This window comes from Manis javanica, chromosome 15 (assembly GCF_040802235.1).
Source record: "Manis javanica isolate MJ-LG chromosome 15, MJ_LKY, whole genome shotgun sequence".
NCBI lineage: Eukaryota > Metazoa > Chordata > Mammalia > Pholidota > Manidae > Manis > Manis javanica.
In genome coordinates this window covers 4,511,633-4,526,130 of record NC_133170.1, presented here as the reverse complement: position 1 = coordinate 4,526,130, position 14,498 = coordinate 4,511,633, and the positions used below count along the sequence as shown (strand labels likewise).

Sequence of the window (14,498 nt, the reverse complement as noted above, 5' to 3'; positions counted from 1 at the left end):
ACTGGAAATCATTTAAAAAGGTCAACACAGAGAAGAATGACAGTAAACTCCTAAAAATATTTCCCTAACACAGGAGTGAATACAAAGAAATTTTATACAAACTCCCAGCAAGCTTGCTTTCAAGAGGCAGGACAGAGGACTCGAACTATTTTGGGTTTTATGTGTTTTCTGCATGTTTTCCAGCCTCACTGACTTCACTGCCAGGTGGGCAGGAGGCCTGGGGGCCTGAATGACCTCTGAGATAATCCAGATACACATGTCATCTCACCCACAAAATCACAAATGGCCACGTTGCACTGGACTGTACATCTCCACCCAAATATAGTGGAGGGGTATGAAAGCTATTTTATGACTTCACAGTAAATATTAGAATGAGGTAGACATGACAGTAACTGTTTTACCCTGATATTAATTTGTAAGGATGCCTATATTTCAAAAACCTTTGAAATCTACTGTTAGTCATGTTTGCAACTCATTTTCAGTCATTGCATTTTTCTTCCACAACGATAACAGTTGCTAACGAACCATTAAGTGGTTAATGTTTCATCCTTGAAGACTATACACATGATTCTGGTTTCCAATGTTCTGTGTCATATGCAATGAGCTCCTGACACAGAATCATAAACCGGGCCCAAAATAAGGATGATGGGAGTTTTATATGAAAGCTTCCATTATTAAAATTCTTTATATTCCAAAGCTATTCAAGTTTTTATTAAAACTATTCATTCTTTGCCTCTTAAAAGGCAGATCTCTTTCCCACAGGGAATTGAACTATTTGCCAATAAACAGACAAGCAAAATATTATCAGATCCACCCAAAGTCGCAGCTTCAGCTGTCCCCTCCCTACCAGCCAAGATGACATGCTAACAAGTAGGTTCACACTTGTGCTGCACTCTAACTCACGCCCCTCACCCAGCCAAGGAAACCCGGTTCTCCTCAATGCTTCACCGGATCACTCCCCCCTGCCCCCCACCAGAAGAGTACCCTTCTCTTAGACAACGTACAACTTACTTCAAGACCCAACTCAAACCTTGACCTGTCTTGCTAGAAGTATAACAATATAAACGGCCACCTGTAAGAGCACTGCCCCGCTGGGTAACTGCTCATTCCATCTTCTTTCTTTGTTCGAATTAGACTACGGAATTCTTACTCATCTGTTACCAGTTATGATAAACATTCATATCTAGTGATAATTTTGTTTCCCTTGATTGTAGAGTCTTAGGGCATGATCGCGATGGCTACACCTGGTAATAGCTATCAGCTACTAACAGCCAAGTCCTTTTACGTGCACTAGCTCATTTAGTTTCCACAACCACCCTACTTGTAAATACTCTCACTTAACAAAGGATATACAGCTGCTCTGTGAATGTTAACGCACACTGATGCTTTACCCTGTCACGCACTGTGGAAGGACCTACCTACAAGGTCAACAGTGCCCCATCTCCTGAGGAGGAAACTGAGGCAGTAAGCAACCAGCCAGGGTGTGTGCCCAGGCCTCGCCACGTCACTCAGCTTTCTGAACTAACAGTGCAGTGGTTAAGTGGGGATCTGAGGGCTTCTAGTGTCCCGCTGTGGCAAAATTCTCTGCTGGGTTATTACCTTTATGCATTCTTTAGTTTGCTACATATGTAAGAGCTTAGTATATAAACAGGGTACTAAATACTGTTAATACCTAGCTAGCTAACCCCAGGGCTTTCTGGTCTACCAGGGGAGCCACGTTGTGGCCAAGAAGATCAACTGCAAGGAAGGTGCAGTTAAAAGCCCCGAGTGAGGTTCAGAGAAAGCGCTGCCATTTAGCGGAGGCCAGCTGCAGAAGCGTTCAGGTAAGCTGGGCCCGGGAGGATGAGCGAGCCTCCCCATGGCCACTCTGTCACAGGATTCACACAGTCCGGTGCTCTCGTGCTTGTCTTTCCCACCTGGATTTAGGTCTTTTAGGAACAGGGACTATTTTTATCTTCCCGTCTCCAGAACAAAGTCATCCCTCTGTAAATGGCTGTGGCACAAGAGCAGAGAGAATGTTACGAAAAAGCATGTTCCAAGCACAGAGATCATGAGTTAAAGGGAAAAGCAGAAAAAGCATTTCTAAAATTGTGGTTGCTGTATCCTAGGCAGAACCCCTGTGCTGTCCAACTCCTGGCGGCCCCATTTTCACTCTATCAAATGTAAACGCAACCTCTCTGGTTGTACAGCTTCAGGGGCTCCATATTCACCCTGAACAACCTGTCAGCCTTGACTGTAGGCACCCCTGTTCACAGGCTCAGCCAGAGAAAGAAACCACCCTGCTCTCCTCCTTTCTACGCCTTGATATGCCATGGCTGTGCTCTCGAAAAGCTCGCTGAAAAAGAAAGCTGCTATTTTAAAAGCAGTGGCCACCTAACATGGTAAAGGGCAATACGCAGGTTCGGGGAGGAGAGGGTCACGGAGCAGCCAGGCGCGCCCACTGCAGACCAGATCTCTTGGCCGCCAGCGCTGACCCCTCTGCTCGCAGCTCTGGGACCTTAAAGTCACTTCCTCTCTTTGTGCCTAAACATCTTCCTCTCAAAAGGTTACAGTTTTATCCTGCTGGATTATCATGAAGATTATGTGAATTAATATATGCAGAACGTTTCGAAGAGTACTTGGCACAGAAGAAGCAGTGAACGAACTTTCAGGGCGTTGGCAGCCAGATCCATTGCCAGGTCACATCTGCCGTGAAGTGACTGGGGACGCCCCCGGAGCGGGACTGGGAGGTGATGAAATCACATGAAAAATGTTGGTGACCCCACACACTGGTGACCCCTGGGCCACTGCTTTCTCTTGGTGCAAAATAAGGTTCCTGAGTGTAGCTTCTGACATTCCAGACCACAGCATTCCAAATAGTGGTTTTAGAATTTAATAAAAGGCTAAGTACACAGCATGCGGTACTCTAAGCTAGCATTTAGAAGTATCTGTTAAACTTGGCTATTTTCTCTCTGCACCCAGGGAAATTAAATGTTAAATGTGGAAAAACATTTTGGGGTTTTCTGAGTTCAGATTTTTCCTCCTGACAATGGTAGTTTTCTTTATGGAAGACTTTGTACTATTTACTCTGAAAGTCAAAGGAAAAAGAAAGTTAGAGAAATGAAAAAAGCATAGACAGGAAGGATGCATAAAGGAACCAATCAATTCAGTCCAAGAAAAGGGAAGGAAAATAGTCTCAGGCACTTTAGGGTAAAAACAGTAAAGATGGCTTGCTCTTTGAGATCTACCAGCAGGGGCTATATCATTAGACGTGTTAAAGCCAAGGGTACATTAAATTAGTCACCTTAGACTGTGTTCTTACTCTGAACTTAAAAGGGAGAGGGAAACATGGGCAGATGAGTAAAGCAATGTTTTGTATAGAGGTCACCTGAACAACTTCCTAGAGCTCATGATGACAGACTTCTGTCATCTTACTGACAGCTCGCTTGGGGTGTTACAATCCTAGGCAAACATAACTAGGTGCCAACCCTCACCTAACTCTGCAGTGCCAGGGCCTCCTGATACCAAAGTGAGGCAGCATTGCACACACACAGTTACTGCACATGAAACAAGGAAATGAAGGAAGCCAATGCAGTTTTATACATCACTTTCATACCAGCAGAGAACACAAATCTGATATAGAAATCCTGCCTTAAAAGATGACATTGAAAGAAATTAGGGCTGTGTGGGGCTTGGGGGGAGAGGGGTAGGTAACAACAAAAACAAATTATCACACCCAAAAAATTACATTAGCTGATTATTTAAAAATCTGGCTGATTCTGGCAAACTGCTTACGTTAAACAAAATTCTTCACTGACATTAATCTCAGTATTGCATGTTTTTTTGATCAAACAATATTTTACACTTGCTTTGCATTAAGAAATAACTCAAAGAGCTATTTGAAAAAAAAAAACCTGTTATTTTTAGAAGTATACCATACCAACTACACACCATCCCATTTACAAGCTTCAAATGCCCCTACAAATTATGTTGCTGTGGAGGAAGAATGGGGACAGAAGCTGAGAGTTGAGAAACTGACGCAAATCTAAGGTCAATTTAATAAACCCAGTCCTGTACATCAATTCTCAGTAAAAGTACTGAATATTAGAGGGTATCTGAATTTTGACACTTACTATCCCCTACACAGGCACTAAATCTCCACTTATAATGAGCCCCAGTGTAAATGCCAACACCACAGAGAAAGGGATAGATTGTGTGCTTTCTGGCTGACTACATACATGCTAACAATAACAGAACTGTGTTCTTGTAATTCGCCCCTTTTAGACAACTTTGAGTGTATGTTATGCACAAGAGCTACAGGGTCCCAGATAACAAAGCAAACCTGTGCAAATTCACATTCCTTCCACCCCCTAATACCCAACCACACCTAGAAACTTTGACTATAGATACAATACTTCCCAACACTTGCAAATGTCATTGTGTGGAAAGGATATAACAGAGTAAGATAAGCCTGTAGGATAAGGTAAAAGGTCTGGGATTGCAAACTTGTGACCTATTTGAAATTTGAATCTTCAAAGCTTAAAAAGTTTGGGGGGCCAATGGTGGTAGAGCAGGAACAATGAAGAAAGTCTGGTCCTGGAACTCAAGTCCAGGATAAGAGCAAATATCAGAGGAACCAAGAGAGAACATGTCCCTAAAAATATGCTTATGGTAGGTACCCACTTCCTTGTAGATTAAAAAAGAAAAAAAAAATCCTGTGAGTTCTCTTTGGGGAGGTTGGTAATCTTTGTGAGTTTTAAGGATTCTACATGTAAATTACATGCTTTGCAAAGATCCTAATATGGAATGTGGAGGTGAAAACAAAAATCTAAAATAATGCCATATTCAGACAGGTACTATGCAAATTGAGTTTGTTGTGCCTTGTATAGGAAATTGATCCCTAATCTAAAAAAAAAAAATACAAATAACCCTGATTTCTGATGCTTGTCTTTCACCATATGACTCATTTAATACAAACTACATACACTCTCTCCTGCTTCCTAATCTTTATTTCTTTCAAACGTTTCTGTTGAAGGCCCTACTGACTTCCTGTTCCAATAACTCTCGACCACACAGTATGCTTCACCCACCCTGCAGTAACCATCTCAGCAGAGGTTTCTAATACTGCAAAATTCAAAAAGGCCAAGAAGGTTTGGGGAAGAAAGTGGTAATTCAATAGCAGAATGGGGATTAAAAAGAGAGAGAGAGAGAGCATATTCAAAGGATGTTTAATCTCATCATATTTCATCATATGATTTATAGCTAAAAATCTCCAATGACTGTCCCTACACTGGCATGGCCAAATAAACCCTATTCAACCTAAGACCCCCACTTAAAAAAAAATCACAGTTTCATCACCACCCCTTCTCCATCTTTCACTCACTTTATGCCTCAAACACTGTTTCTTCTGTGTGTTTCCACCTGCTGCTAAATCGACTGTAAATGCCCAATAAAGATGCCTAGTCTTTGTTTTTTTAACCAGACTTTGTACCGGTAACCTTGTCCTTTAACTCCTATAAGCTGTTTCCACATCCAGTAAAAGGAGACCCGTTTCACACCTATTTCGGAGTTCAAAGGATTAGAGAGAACATACACAAAGTAACAGGTACCTGGTATACAAATATTAGTTCTTTTCCCAGCTCTCTCTCCATCTGCTGAACTCCTACTTACCCTTCAAACTCCCAGTTTAAATGTTTATGTAAAACCTCATTAATTCTGTGTTCTATTTACTTCCTCGCAAGAATCAACCACCCACTCTTTGGTGTTTCCCAGGGCACTTAGAAAAACCTCTAAAGCATTTTAATTGCTTATTGATGGTCTTTCTGTTCCAGTGAAAAATGAACACCTGGAGGGTTTTTAAAAAATATATAATTACTGCCTACTCCAAATCTGAATCTATAACAAAACCTTAATTAGCATTTGTTGAATAGGTGAATGGTTTTATTTTACTAAACTATTAAAAACTAAAACCCTTAGATAGGCTTTCAAATATTCTGATAATACACTTTGAAAAAATCCTAACTTTAAGTGGTACCCTGCCAGCAGTGGACTTTTTTTTAATGTTTCTGCTTACTAGTTATCTAATCAGCATGCCTCTTGCCGCTAGGATTCATCAGTGAACAACAATAAAAGCCCTGTCCCCAAGGGTTCTATATTTATCACAGGTAAATCTCTGGAAGAAAGTGAGGTATCATTGCAAACCTGTCTGAGAAGGGAATGAGAAGCCACATTTTGTTATTCACCAACATTTACAAAGTATCAAAAGACCCATGGAGGGAAAAAAGCAAATTCCTGACCACATATAAAATGTAACTACTTAAAAACAAAGCAGCATGAAATAAACACATATTTAGTGTCCTTAAAACATCTGATGTTAGGGACCCACTTCCTGGTAGTTTAAGAAAAACAATACTCCGGCTTCTCTTTTGGGAGGTTGGTAATCTCTGTGAGTTTTAAGGATTTTACATGTATATTACATGCCTTGCAAAGATCCTAATTTGAAATGTGGTGGTAAAGTGCCTTGTGTCTTATTTCAAAGCCTGTTTATGGCCTTAAATCACTCTTCATGATCTAAGAGGGCTTTTATGATGCTTCGTGTCAGAGCTTCCATTCTCCAAGTGTCATCCTGGAGCAGTGAGACAGGCCATTCCAGGCCCAACGGGACCACATCCTAACTGGGCTGCTGCCCAGATGCCACAAAGTGGCTGTGAGACAGAGACGCCCACAGTTCCTGCACACCAACCTCTGCAATCTTTCTCCACTCCTCCTCTTAATTATGTCACCTTGTCCCCCAAGCATGCCCTATGCTGCCCTTTACTCACCTAGTAGGTCCTTTCCTCATGCACACTGCTAACCACTGGTGCATCAACACACCGTCTCCATCAGGAAGAGCCACTTCTGGCTTCTCTCTTTTGGGGGTACCCGTTCCCTTGTTGAATCCATCGGCCCTTCTGAGAGCCTACCTTATGCAGCTCAGCAAATCCTACCTTGCTCTGGTCCCAACCTGCCACTCCTACTGGAATACAAATGCTCCTACCATTTTACAACGTCTGAAAGGGGGCCCGACCCACAACTGGGCTCAAGTTTCCCATCAGATAAATGAGTAAACATTGTATCAATACTTGCTACAGCTAAACACTAGGAGGCTTCATTCAGAGATTTCTGCAAAACATTCCATTTAGCAATCACAAATAAGACTCAGTAGTTTTGCTGCCTAAAACTGGTATTTCTACGTGGAAAGAAACGAAAACGTGGTCTGGGTATCCCAGGCAGAGAACACTGTCAAATGAATCATTTGACTTTAACCACAGGTGACTTGTTGAAGGGTCCTGAGCTCAGGTCTTTCTTATGAAAAGAGGTTTCATTTCAGCTGTACTTGTCATCTGGCACTTCTAGGTGGCAACACTGTAGGGACAGCCTTGCCCTGCCTCAGACGTAACAACTACAGCCAACAAACAAGGGAGGTCGGTAATGACAGAGTTGGCGTAGAGCGTGGGCTGGTTTAGGTTCACGGTTTCCAGCATGGAGCTGTATCAATGGGGCTCCCTTCCCCTTGGAATGAAAAACATAGACGTCAAACAAGGAGTGTGGACAGACCCCCAGGGGCCACAGGTTTCCGGGGCTTTCATCAAGGTCTAATTACAGGGAAGAGATACTTCAATAGCACCCTACAGGAAACACTGAATTATGAAAAGGAACATTTAAAAAAGTCTCAGCAATGTGTCTTCTAAAAATTGCTGAGATGCTTTCTAATAATAATGAGCACATTCCAAATAGCTTCCATCTGCCAAGAACTTGCCAACTGCACCTCCCCTGCTCAGCAACTAGGGTGAAAAACCAATGCCAGGGCAAACATAACCCCTTCATTTTTGAAATAATTGCAAACATCTAACTTGCTGGGCATTTATGCACAGGGGGGAGTTCCTCCTAAACAAATTTAGGAAGCGAACATGACCTTTGATGGATAATTTGGGTCCCAAGGGGAAAGCAGGAGAAGCGAAATAAAAAGGAGAATGGGTTAATACGGATTTAAAGGAAAGGTCAGCAAAAAAGATTTGGATCTTTCGGTGAGCTGGGTTTTAGGTTTCTACATGTGCAGTCGGATAAATGGATTCCATAAGGAATTTATGTGGGAAAGAGGAAAGCAAAAGGCAGTCATACCAAAAGTAAAAGCGAAAAGAGAAAAAACAAAACAAAACAGCAAAGAGATGCGAGGATGGGTAGCAAAGGGCAGCTTTTGCGCAAGAACGCAGCAGAATTAACTTCAAAATGTCCCTTCCTGTGCCTTGGAAGAGTGTTGGGCTGCGAGTCTGGGACCTCGAGGGGAAAGGGGCTGGCCGCGCACCAGGGGGGACCTGCCGGCGGCGTCAGGCTGGGCTGGATCAGGGCGACCACCGCGCCACCTGCGCGCCCGCGCGGCCGGGAGGGGCGGGGCCCCGGACTCACCGATGCCGAGCCCCACGACCAGGCGGCCAGCGAGCAGCGCCTCCTTGTCGCCCGCCGCGGCCAGCACCGCCGAGCCGGCGGCGAAGAGCGCGCTGGCCAGCAGGATGGCGGCGCGGCGGCCGAGCGCGCCGTTGAGGGCCCCGCCGGCCAGCGCCGCCACGGCGGCCGCCCCCACCGTGCTGGACACCAGCAGCTCCTGCCACAGCGCGTCCAGGCCGAGCTGCCGCTTGAGCAGCAGCATGGCCCCCGACACCACGCCGGTGTCGTAGCCGAACAGGAAGCCGCCGAGCGCCGAGAACACGGCCGCCACGTACACGAAGGCGGGCGTCTCGTCCTGCTGGAACTGCCGCCGCGCCGCGCGCTCCAGGTCCGCGCCGCCCGCGCCCGCGCCCTGCAGGCTGGCGCTCGAGCCGGCGGCCGCCAGCAGGCTGCGCTCCCCGGCGGCGCCCGGCGCGCCCGGCTCCTGCTGCCGGCGGCGCCGCTCGCCCATGAGGCTGCTCAGGCTGCGCAGCGTGTACTCCGCGTCCGCGCCCGCCTTGCGGGACATGGGGCAGGCGCCCGCGCCCCCGGGGGGCTCCGCGGCCGGCGGCCTCGGCGCGGGGCCCGGGCGGGCGGGCGCAGCCGCCGCCTGCTCCTCCCGCTCCCGCTTCGCCGCCGCCGCGCTGGAGAAACTTGTCGCCCGCCGGGCTCGCGCGCCGCGGACTTGCAGCCCCGGGTGCCCGGCTCCCCGGCTCCCGCCTCGAGCCTGCCGAGCTGGCGCTGCGGCGCGGCGGGGGCGGGGCCGCGGTCACGTGCGCGGGCGGGGCCTCGGGACGCCCCGCCCCGCCCCGGGCCGCACGCGGAGGCCGAGGCTCCTGCGCTCGGGGTCGGGGTGGCTGCAGGGCATCAGCCTGGCCCGGGGCACGCTGGCAGTAGGCTTCCCGGGAAGGGGGTGCGGCAGCCGGGAACCGCAGCGCGGTAGAGGAAGGGCACAGCGCGCCCCGGAGCATCCTGACCCGCCTTCTAGCAGCCTGGGGTGGGCCAAGCCGAAAGGGCCTCGGCAAGAAACGCCCTGATGTGCTGCATAGCAGGCGCCCTTCCCTTTGCAATAGTGTGGCATAAATGAGTTTGTTCTGGGGCAATTCAGGACTGGGTTCTCCCATCCTGTTCCACTTTCCTTTCGTTGCCAGTCCCTCCTCCATGTATGCTTAAAGCCATGGGACATCTTAACCCACTGAGAACTGAGATAATGTATCTCCCAGGTGAATCCCAAACATCCACGGGTCCCTCAGACAAAAAGAAAGTCACATTTATACATGCCCTTCGTGGATAACTAAGTAAACTAAAATCCACCTGCAGAAAGTAAACCCCAGAAACCTGTGAGTGAATAGGCTATCTCACCAAAAGGCAGGCTGTCTTCTCACCTGAGACACCCCCACTATTGCCCTCCATTTGCAGGGGCCATTTTAACTCCCTTAAGTGTGCTGTTTGCAAATAAGATGGCATCATTGGCAACCAAATTTGTGAACCGTTAACTGGGGTTGTTGGGTCCGCCTTCTCTTTGATTCAAATCATTTGTAAAGCATTTTATACAAACGCACATCTAAAGACAAAGATTACTTGGCTTTCATTCGTCAGGCCGAGGGCACGAGGCAAAGATTCAGCTGATACTATTCCTTAAAGTCCCGGGGTTCTTTCATTTCCTTTTTTTTTTTTTGAGACCTGGTTTTCATTCCGTTTAAACCTTTTTCCTTTTATAGAAAAGGATGTTGCCATCCCTACTTTTCAGTAAAAAATGATTAGACTTTGTCAAAGTTGCTTTCACTGGGAATACCAGGCATGATTATCTCCATATTACACGTTCCTTTCCAGCAACCGGGAAAAAATGTTATGAGCTCAGAGGACTTAAATGTTGAAACTTATCCAGTGGCTTTTAAAGCAACGCTCTGTTATCACTCCCAGGGATCAGTTAAACAAAAAGAGCTTTTAGCTCTGTAGCAATATACTCTTTAATATTTAGACTTAAGAAAAGCTTCAGGTAGGAGGAGCCTTTTCCGGTGCCGACGACTGTAGAAGTCCGCCCCCTGGTGGTAAGCAGGTCCTCCGCTTCCGAAGGGAAGGCGCCGCAGAGGAGAATCCGCAGGTGCTGTGATGGATGAAGCTGCCGTTGACTGTTTGCAGGTGTACTGAATGCTCCTGAGAACCCCGTGCTGGAAATTCAGGTTTTGTGTCACAGAACACTAAATTTCTTAAAACGATTCTGTTCTGTATCATCAGGGCATTTGCATACCCAAGGTTAGGATCCTTCTGAAAAGAAAATAGGACCTGGAAAGAAGGCATCAGAGAGTTAAGCAGAGTGCTTCTCAGCAGTTGAAACGAGGCACGTTCAATTTGCCACCAGTGTACGAGCTCTAAATGGCGTTTGCTGACGCCTGCCCCAGCTGCCGATGGTGGGGAAATCGGGAGCCCGTGGTTTCAGAGACAAAAAGCACGAGCCCCACCATCAGCTTTGCGGCACTCCTTTAGACCAGCCATTAGGTAAGTTTGTCCCGGTTTTTTCTCGGTAGCAGAGCGGATAATTGTGCAGCAAGTACTCATTGACTAGGGTGTGTAAAAGTATTTTGAAATGTAATTAATTACTATTGCAGACTAGATCGTGATTATAAGTATCAATAGTGGTTTGCAAAGTGAGTTCTAAAGCCCCAGTTTTAAGTACATTTGCCTTACAACCTCCAGGAACACTAAGGACCCACCACACAAGAGGGAAAGAAGAAAGAGTGGTTTTAGCTATACCACTACAGGTCCTGAGTATCAAAGACACTGGCTATTGGCCCAGGAAAGGAAAGGAAAGTTTTGTTGAGAGGCGACGGTGAGGTTGGCAGCAGACTGTTGTCTCTTTATTTTTAATTTCGTGAGTAATGCATACTTATTGTAAAGCAGCCTAAGAAAAAGATAACACGTAAGAAGTCCCTTCCCAATCCTCACACCTGCTACGACAGTCCCCTTTCTCCAGAGATAAACACTCCTACCACTTGGAAATGTATCTTCTTTCCAGAACTGTCTCTGTGCATTTACATGTACACAAAATATGGAGGTTCTTTTGTTTGTTTTTGTATCATTTAGATTGCAAAAGAGAGAAAACCCAAATCAAACTGGTTAAGCCCAAATCTCAAAGAGGGAGGATTTATTGGCTCCCGTCTCTGAAAAGCCTAGAATAGGCTGATTTCTTTTTTTTTTTATTGAAGTATCATTGATATACAATTTATATTGGTTTAAAATATACAACACAGTGGTTCAACAATTATTCATATTATCAAATCCTCATTTCCACTAGTGCGGTTACTATCTGTCAACAGAGAAAAATGTTACGAAATCATTGTCTATGTTCTCCATGTTGTACTGCTATCCCCGTGAGCACCTTATATTATAATTGAGATTTTTTGTGCCTCTTTATCCCCCTCCCCTTCCCCACCTGCTCACCCCAGCCCTTCCCCCGTGGTAACCACTAGTCACTTTTCAGCATCTATGAGTCTACTGCTGTTTTGTTCCTTCTGTTCTGCTTTGTTTTTATATAGAATGGGCTAATGTTGAGTGCAGCTCTGTATAGGATCTCGCCAAGAGGAGACTGCTCCATCTCTCCGCTCTGCTTCTTGCTGCTTAGGCTTGATTTTTAATTCCATTTGGTGGCCAAATGGCTTACAGCAAGTCCCAAGCTGTATGTTCTTCTTTCCACCACTTATGGCTGAGGGGCAGAAAAGGGCTTCTTTCTCTGAGGCCCTAGCAAACTTCTAATGTAGCTTATTAGATCTGTCAATCACATGCCCATCCCTGACCCAATTACCGCAGCTAAGATTGTGGTCAGGACCAAGGTGTGCCCGCATCTGGAGCTGTGAGTGGAAGGACATTATATGGGCTGAGATTGGAGGGTGGGGGGTGTTCCGATAAGAAGTGCGGGGTACTGTTTTGCCAGAAGACAAGCAAACAGATACTGGGCTGTAAAACCAAAAGATTGGAGTTATCATAAGTAGCATGTAAAAGTACCACGGCACAGGTGCCAGTAATTCATTTCAAGAATGAGAGACTGGGTCACAGAATCATGTGTATTGCATAAAGACCAAAGAGAATAAAAATTCATATGAAATCATTAAATTTGACTATGAGAAAGTCACTGGTGAAGACCTAATATATACCGTGGTGACCATAGTTAACAGTTAATAATATATTGTATACTTAAAATTTGCTAATAGAGTATATCCTGAGTGTTCTAACCAAAAAAAGTTAGGTGATTTTTATGCTAATTATCTTGATTGTCATAATCATTTCCCAATATATATCAAAACATCACATCAAACACCTTAAATATTTGTCAATCACCACAAAAAGCTTGGGGGAAAAAAAGACAGGAAAAAATCTCAATGTTGCCCACTGAGAATTAGAATGTTATTTTGATGGTATTATGTTCAGAAACCCAGTAATGCCAGAATCTTGCCCTACTGATCATTTTATTTCTGTATATATAATGGATAATATCAGCATCAGGATATATTAGTAGTTACAAAGGTAAAGCATGAGTACCGAGGCTTAGTTATGAAAAATACTAGGTTCTTAGTAGTCCCCCCAAATCCTGCCTTGCTTTGACCTTCTCTAAGGGGAAGGAGGAAAGAGATGGGGTGAAGGAGGCAGGAATGGAGGGTAAGAAGAAAGCATGGTCAGAATGCTCAGCAGGCAGTGCCCTGGCCAGATCTGCTTATGCAGGGAGACAGGGTGCAGGGCACACAAGAAAGCTGATGCATGGATGATTCTCAACACATACCGACCCTGCCACTGATAACCGTGATCTAACCATGGATGGAACCTGTAACCTCCTCTGGGTGGGGCAGATTGCCATGCTTCCTCCCCCTCAGAGACTTTTAAGAAAGCAATTTCAATCTAGAAGAAATTCGTGGAGATAGCAAATGCGGGCTGCATTTTCTCTAAGTCTTTGGTAAACATAAAAGTCAGGATCAAGAGAAAGGGTGGAGGTGTCAGGCATGACTTGAATTTATTCATGCTGAAGTGAAAGGAAGAAATGATCAGTTTAAGAGCCTGAATGATAGAGCAAAGCCCCAAAGAAGGCAGGAGGGATAAGAGGAAGACCATTAGGAGAAAGGCCAGCCTCACCAAAGTGAGGCCATAGTGAGAAGGAAGAACACTTCTTTTGGAGAAAAAAAAGCAAGCAAAAAAGGATAGCAGAAAAGAAGAGCAGGGTATTAATAGCAAGAATGGGGAAAGAATAGAAAGAATGGGGTATAAATGGAGAATGGTCCGCAGCCAAGCTTGGGGGAGGATAGAATAAGCCTAGACATTGTAGGCAAAAGGACTCAAGTTCATATCTTCACTGTGCTACTTACTTAACTGGGTGACCTTGAGCAATTTATTTCTCTAAGCTTCTGTTTTCTGTAAAAGGGGAATAATATTGCGTCGGTATTTATACAGTTTCAATTCTGAGTAACAGAAAATCCATACTCAACCAGTCTTATACACTACAGAAATGTATACTGCATAAATGTCCAGAGATGGATAGCATTAGGATTGGAATGATTGGTCTTTGAAAAACGTTATCAAAGATCTAGACTCTATCCTTTGCTCTGCTATTCCTACGGATTGGTTTTGCCTTCTGCTGGCTTACTCCAAAGTGGTAAGAGAGCTCTAACATTTCCAGATACCATATTTTTCCTATGTATATAGAAAAGCATAATGCCTAGTCCCTATCAAATGTAATATATGCCCAGTACTACAAAATCCACATGTAAAAGCCTAATAATACAAAACATAGTGTACCAAATTGTTGCTAGAGACAAAAATTCAGGTAGAGTTCAACACTGGTGGCAGAGTCAAAATATTCTTTATTGACCGTGATGAGTCGCTGCAAAAAATAAAAATTGAAGGAAAAAACCTTGTCTTAAAATTTCAAGAAATCCTTTAATTTAGCAGGATCCAGTAATCAGAAATGAGAGCTGTGGGAGTGTTTGTTTAGAAGTAGAACCCCTAATAAAACTAACAACTCCCCTTCTTTAATTGAGGAGTGATTAATTTGGCATGAAGCCAGTTCTTCA

The 14,498-nt window shown here is 45.0% G+C and overlaps 1 protein-coding gene across 1 annotated transcript in view; it reads right to left on the bottom strand.

The window, feature by feature from the left end:
* SLC2A13 (solute carrier family 2 member 13) overlaps positions 1–9,105 on the bottom strand; it is a 244,959-nt gene extending 235,854 nt beyond the window's left edge. The window contains exon 1 of the mRNA XM_037009940.2: positions 8,425–9,105. Coding sequence (XP_036865835.2) covers positions 8,425–8,971 — 547 coding nt within the window. The 5' untranslated portion in view covers positions 8,972–9,105. The remainder of the gene's footprint in view (positions 1–8,424) is intronic.
* Between the last annotated feature and the right edge of the window lie 5,393 nt (positions 9,106–14,498).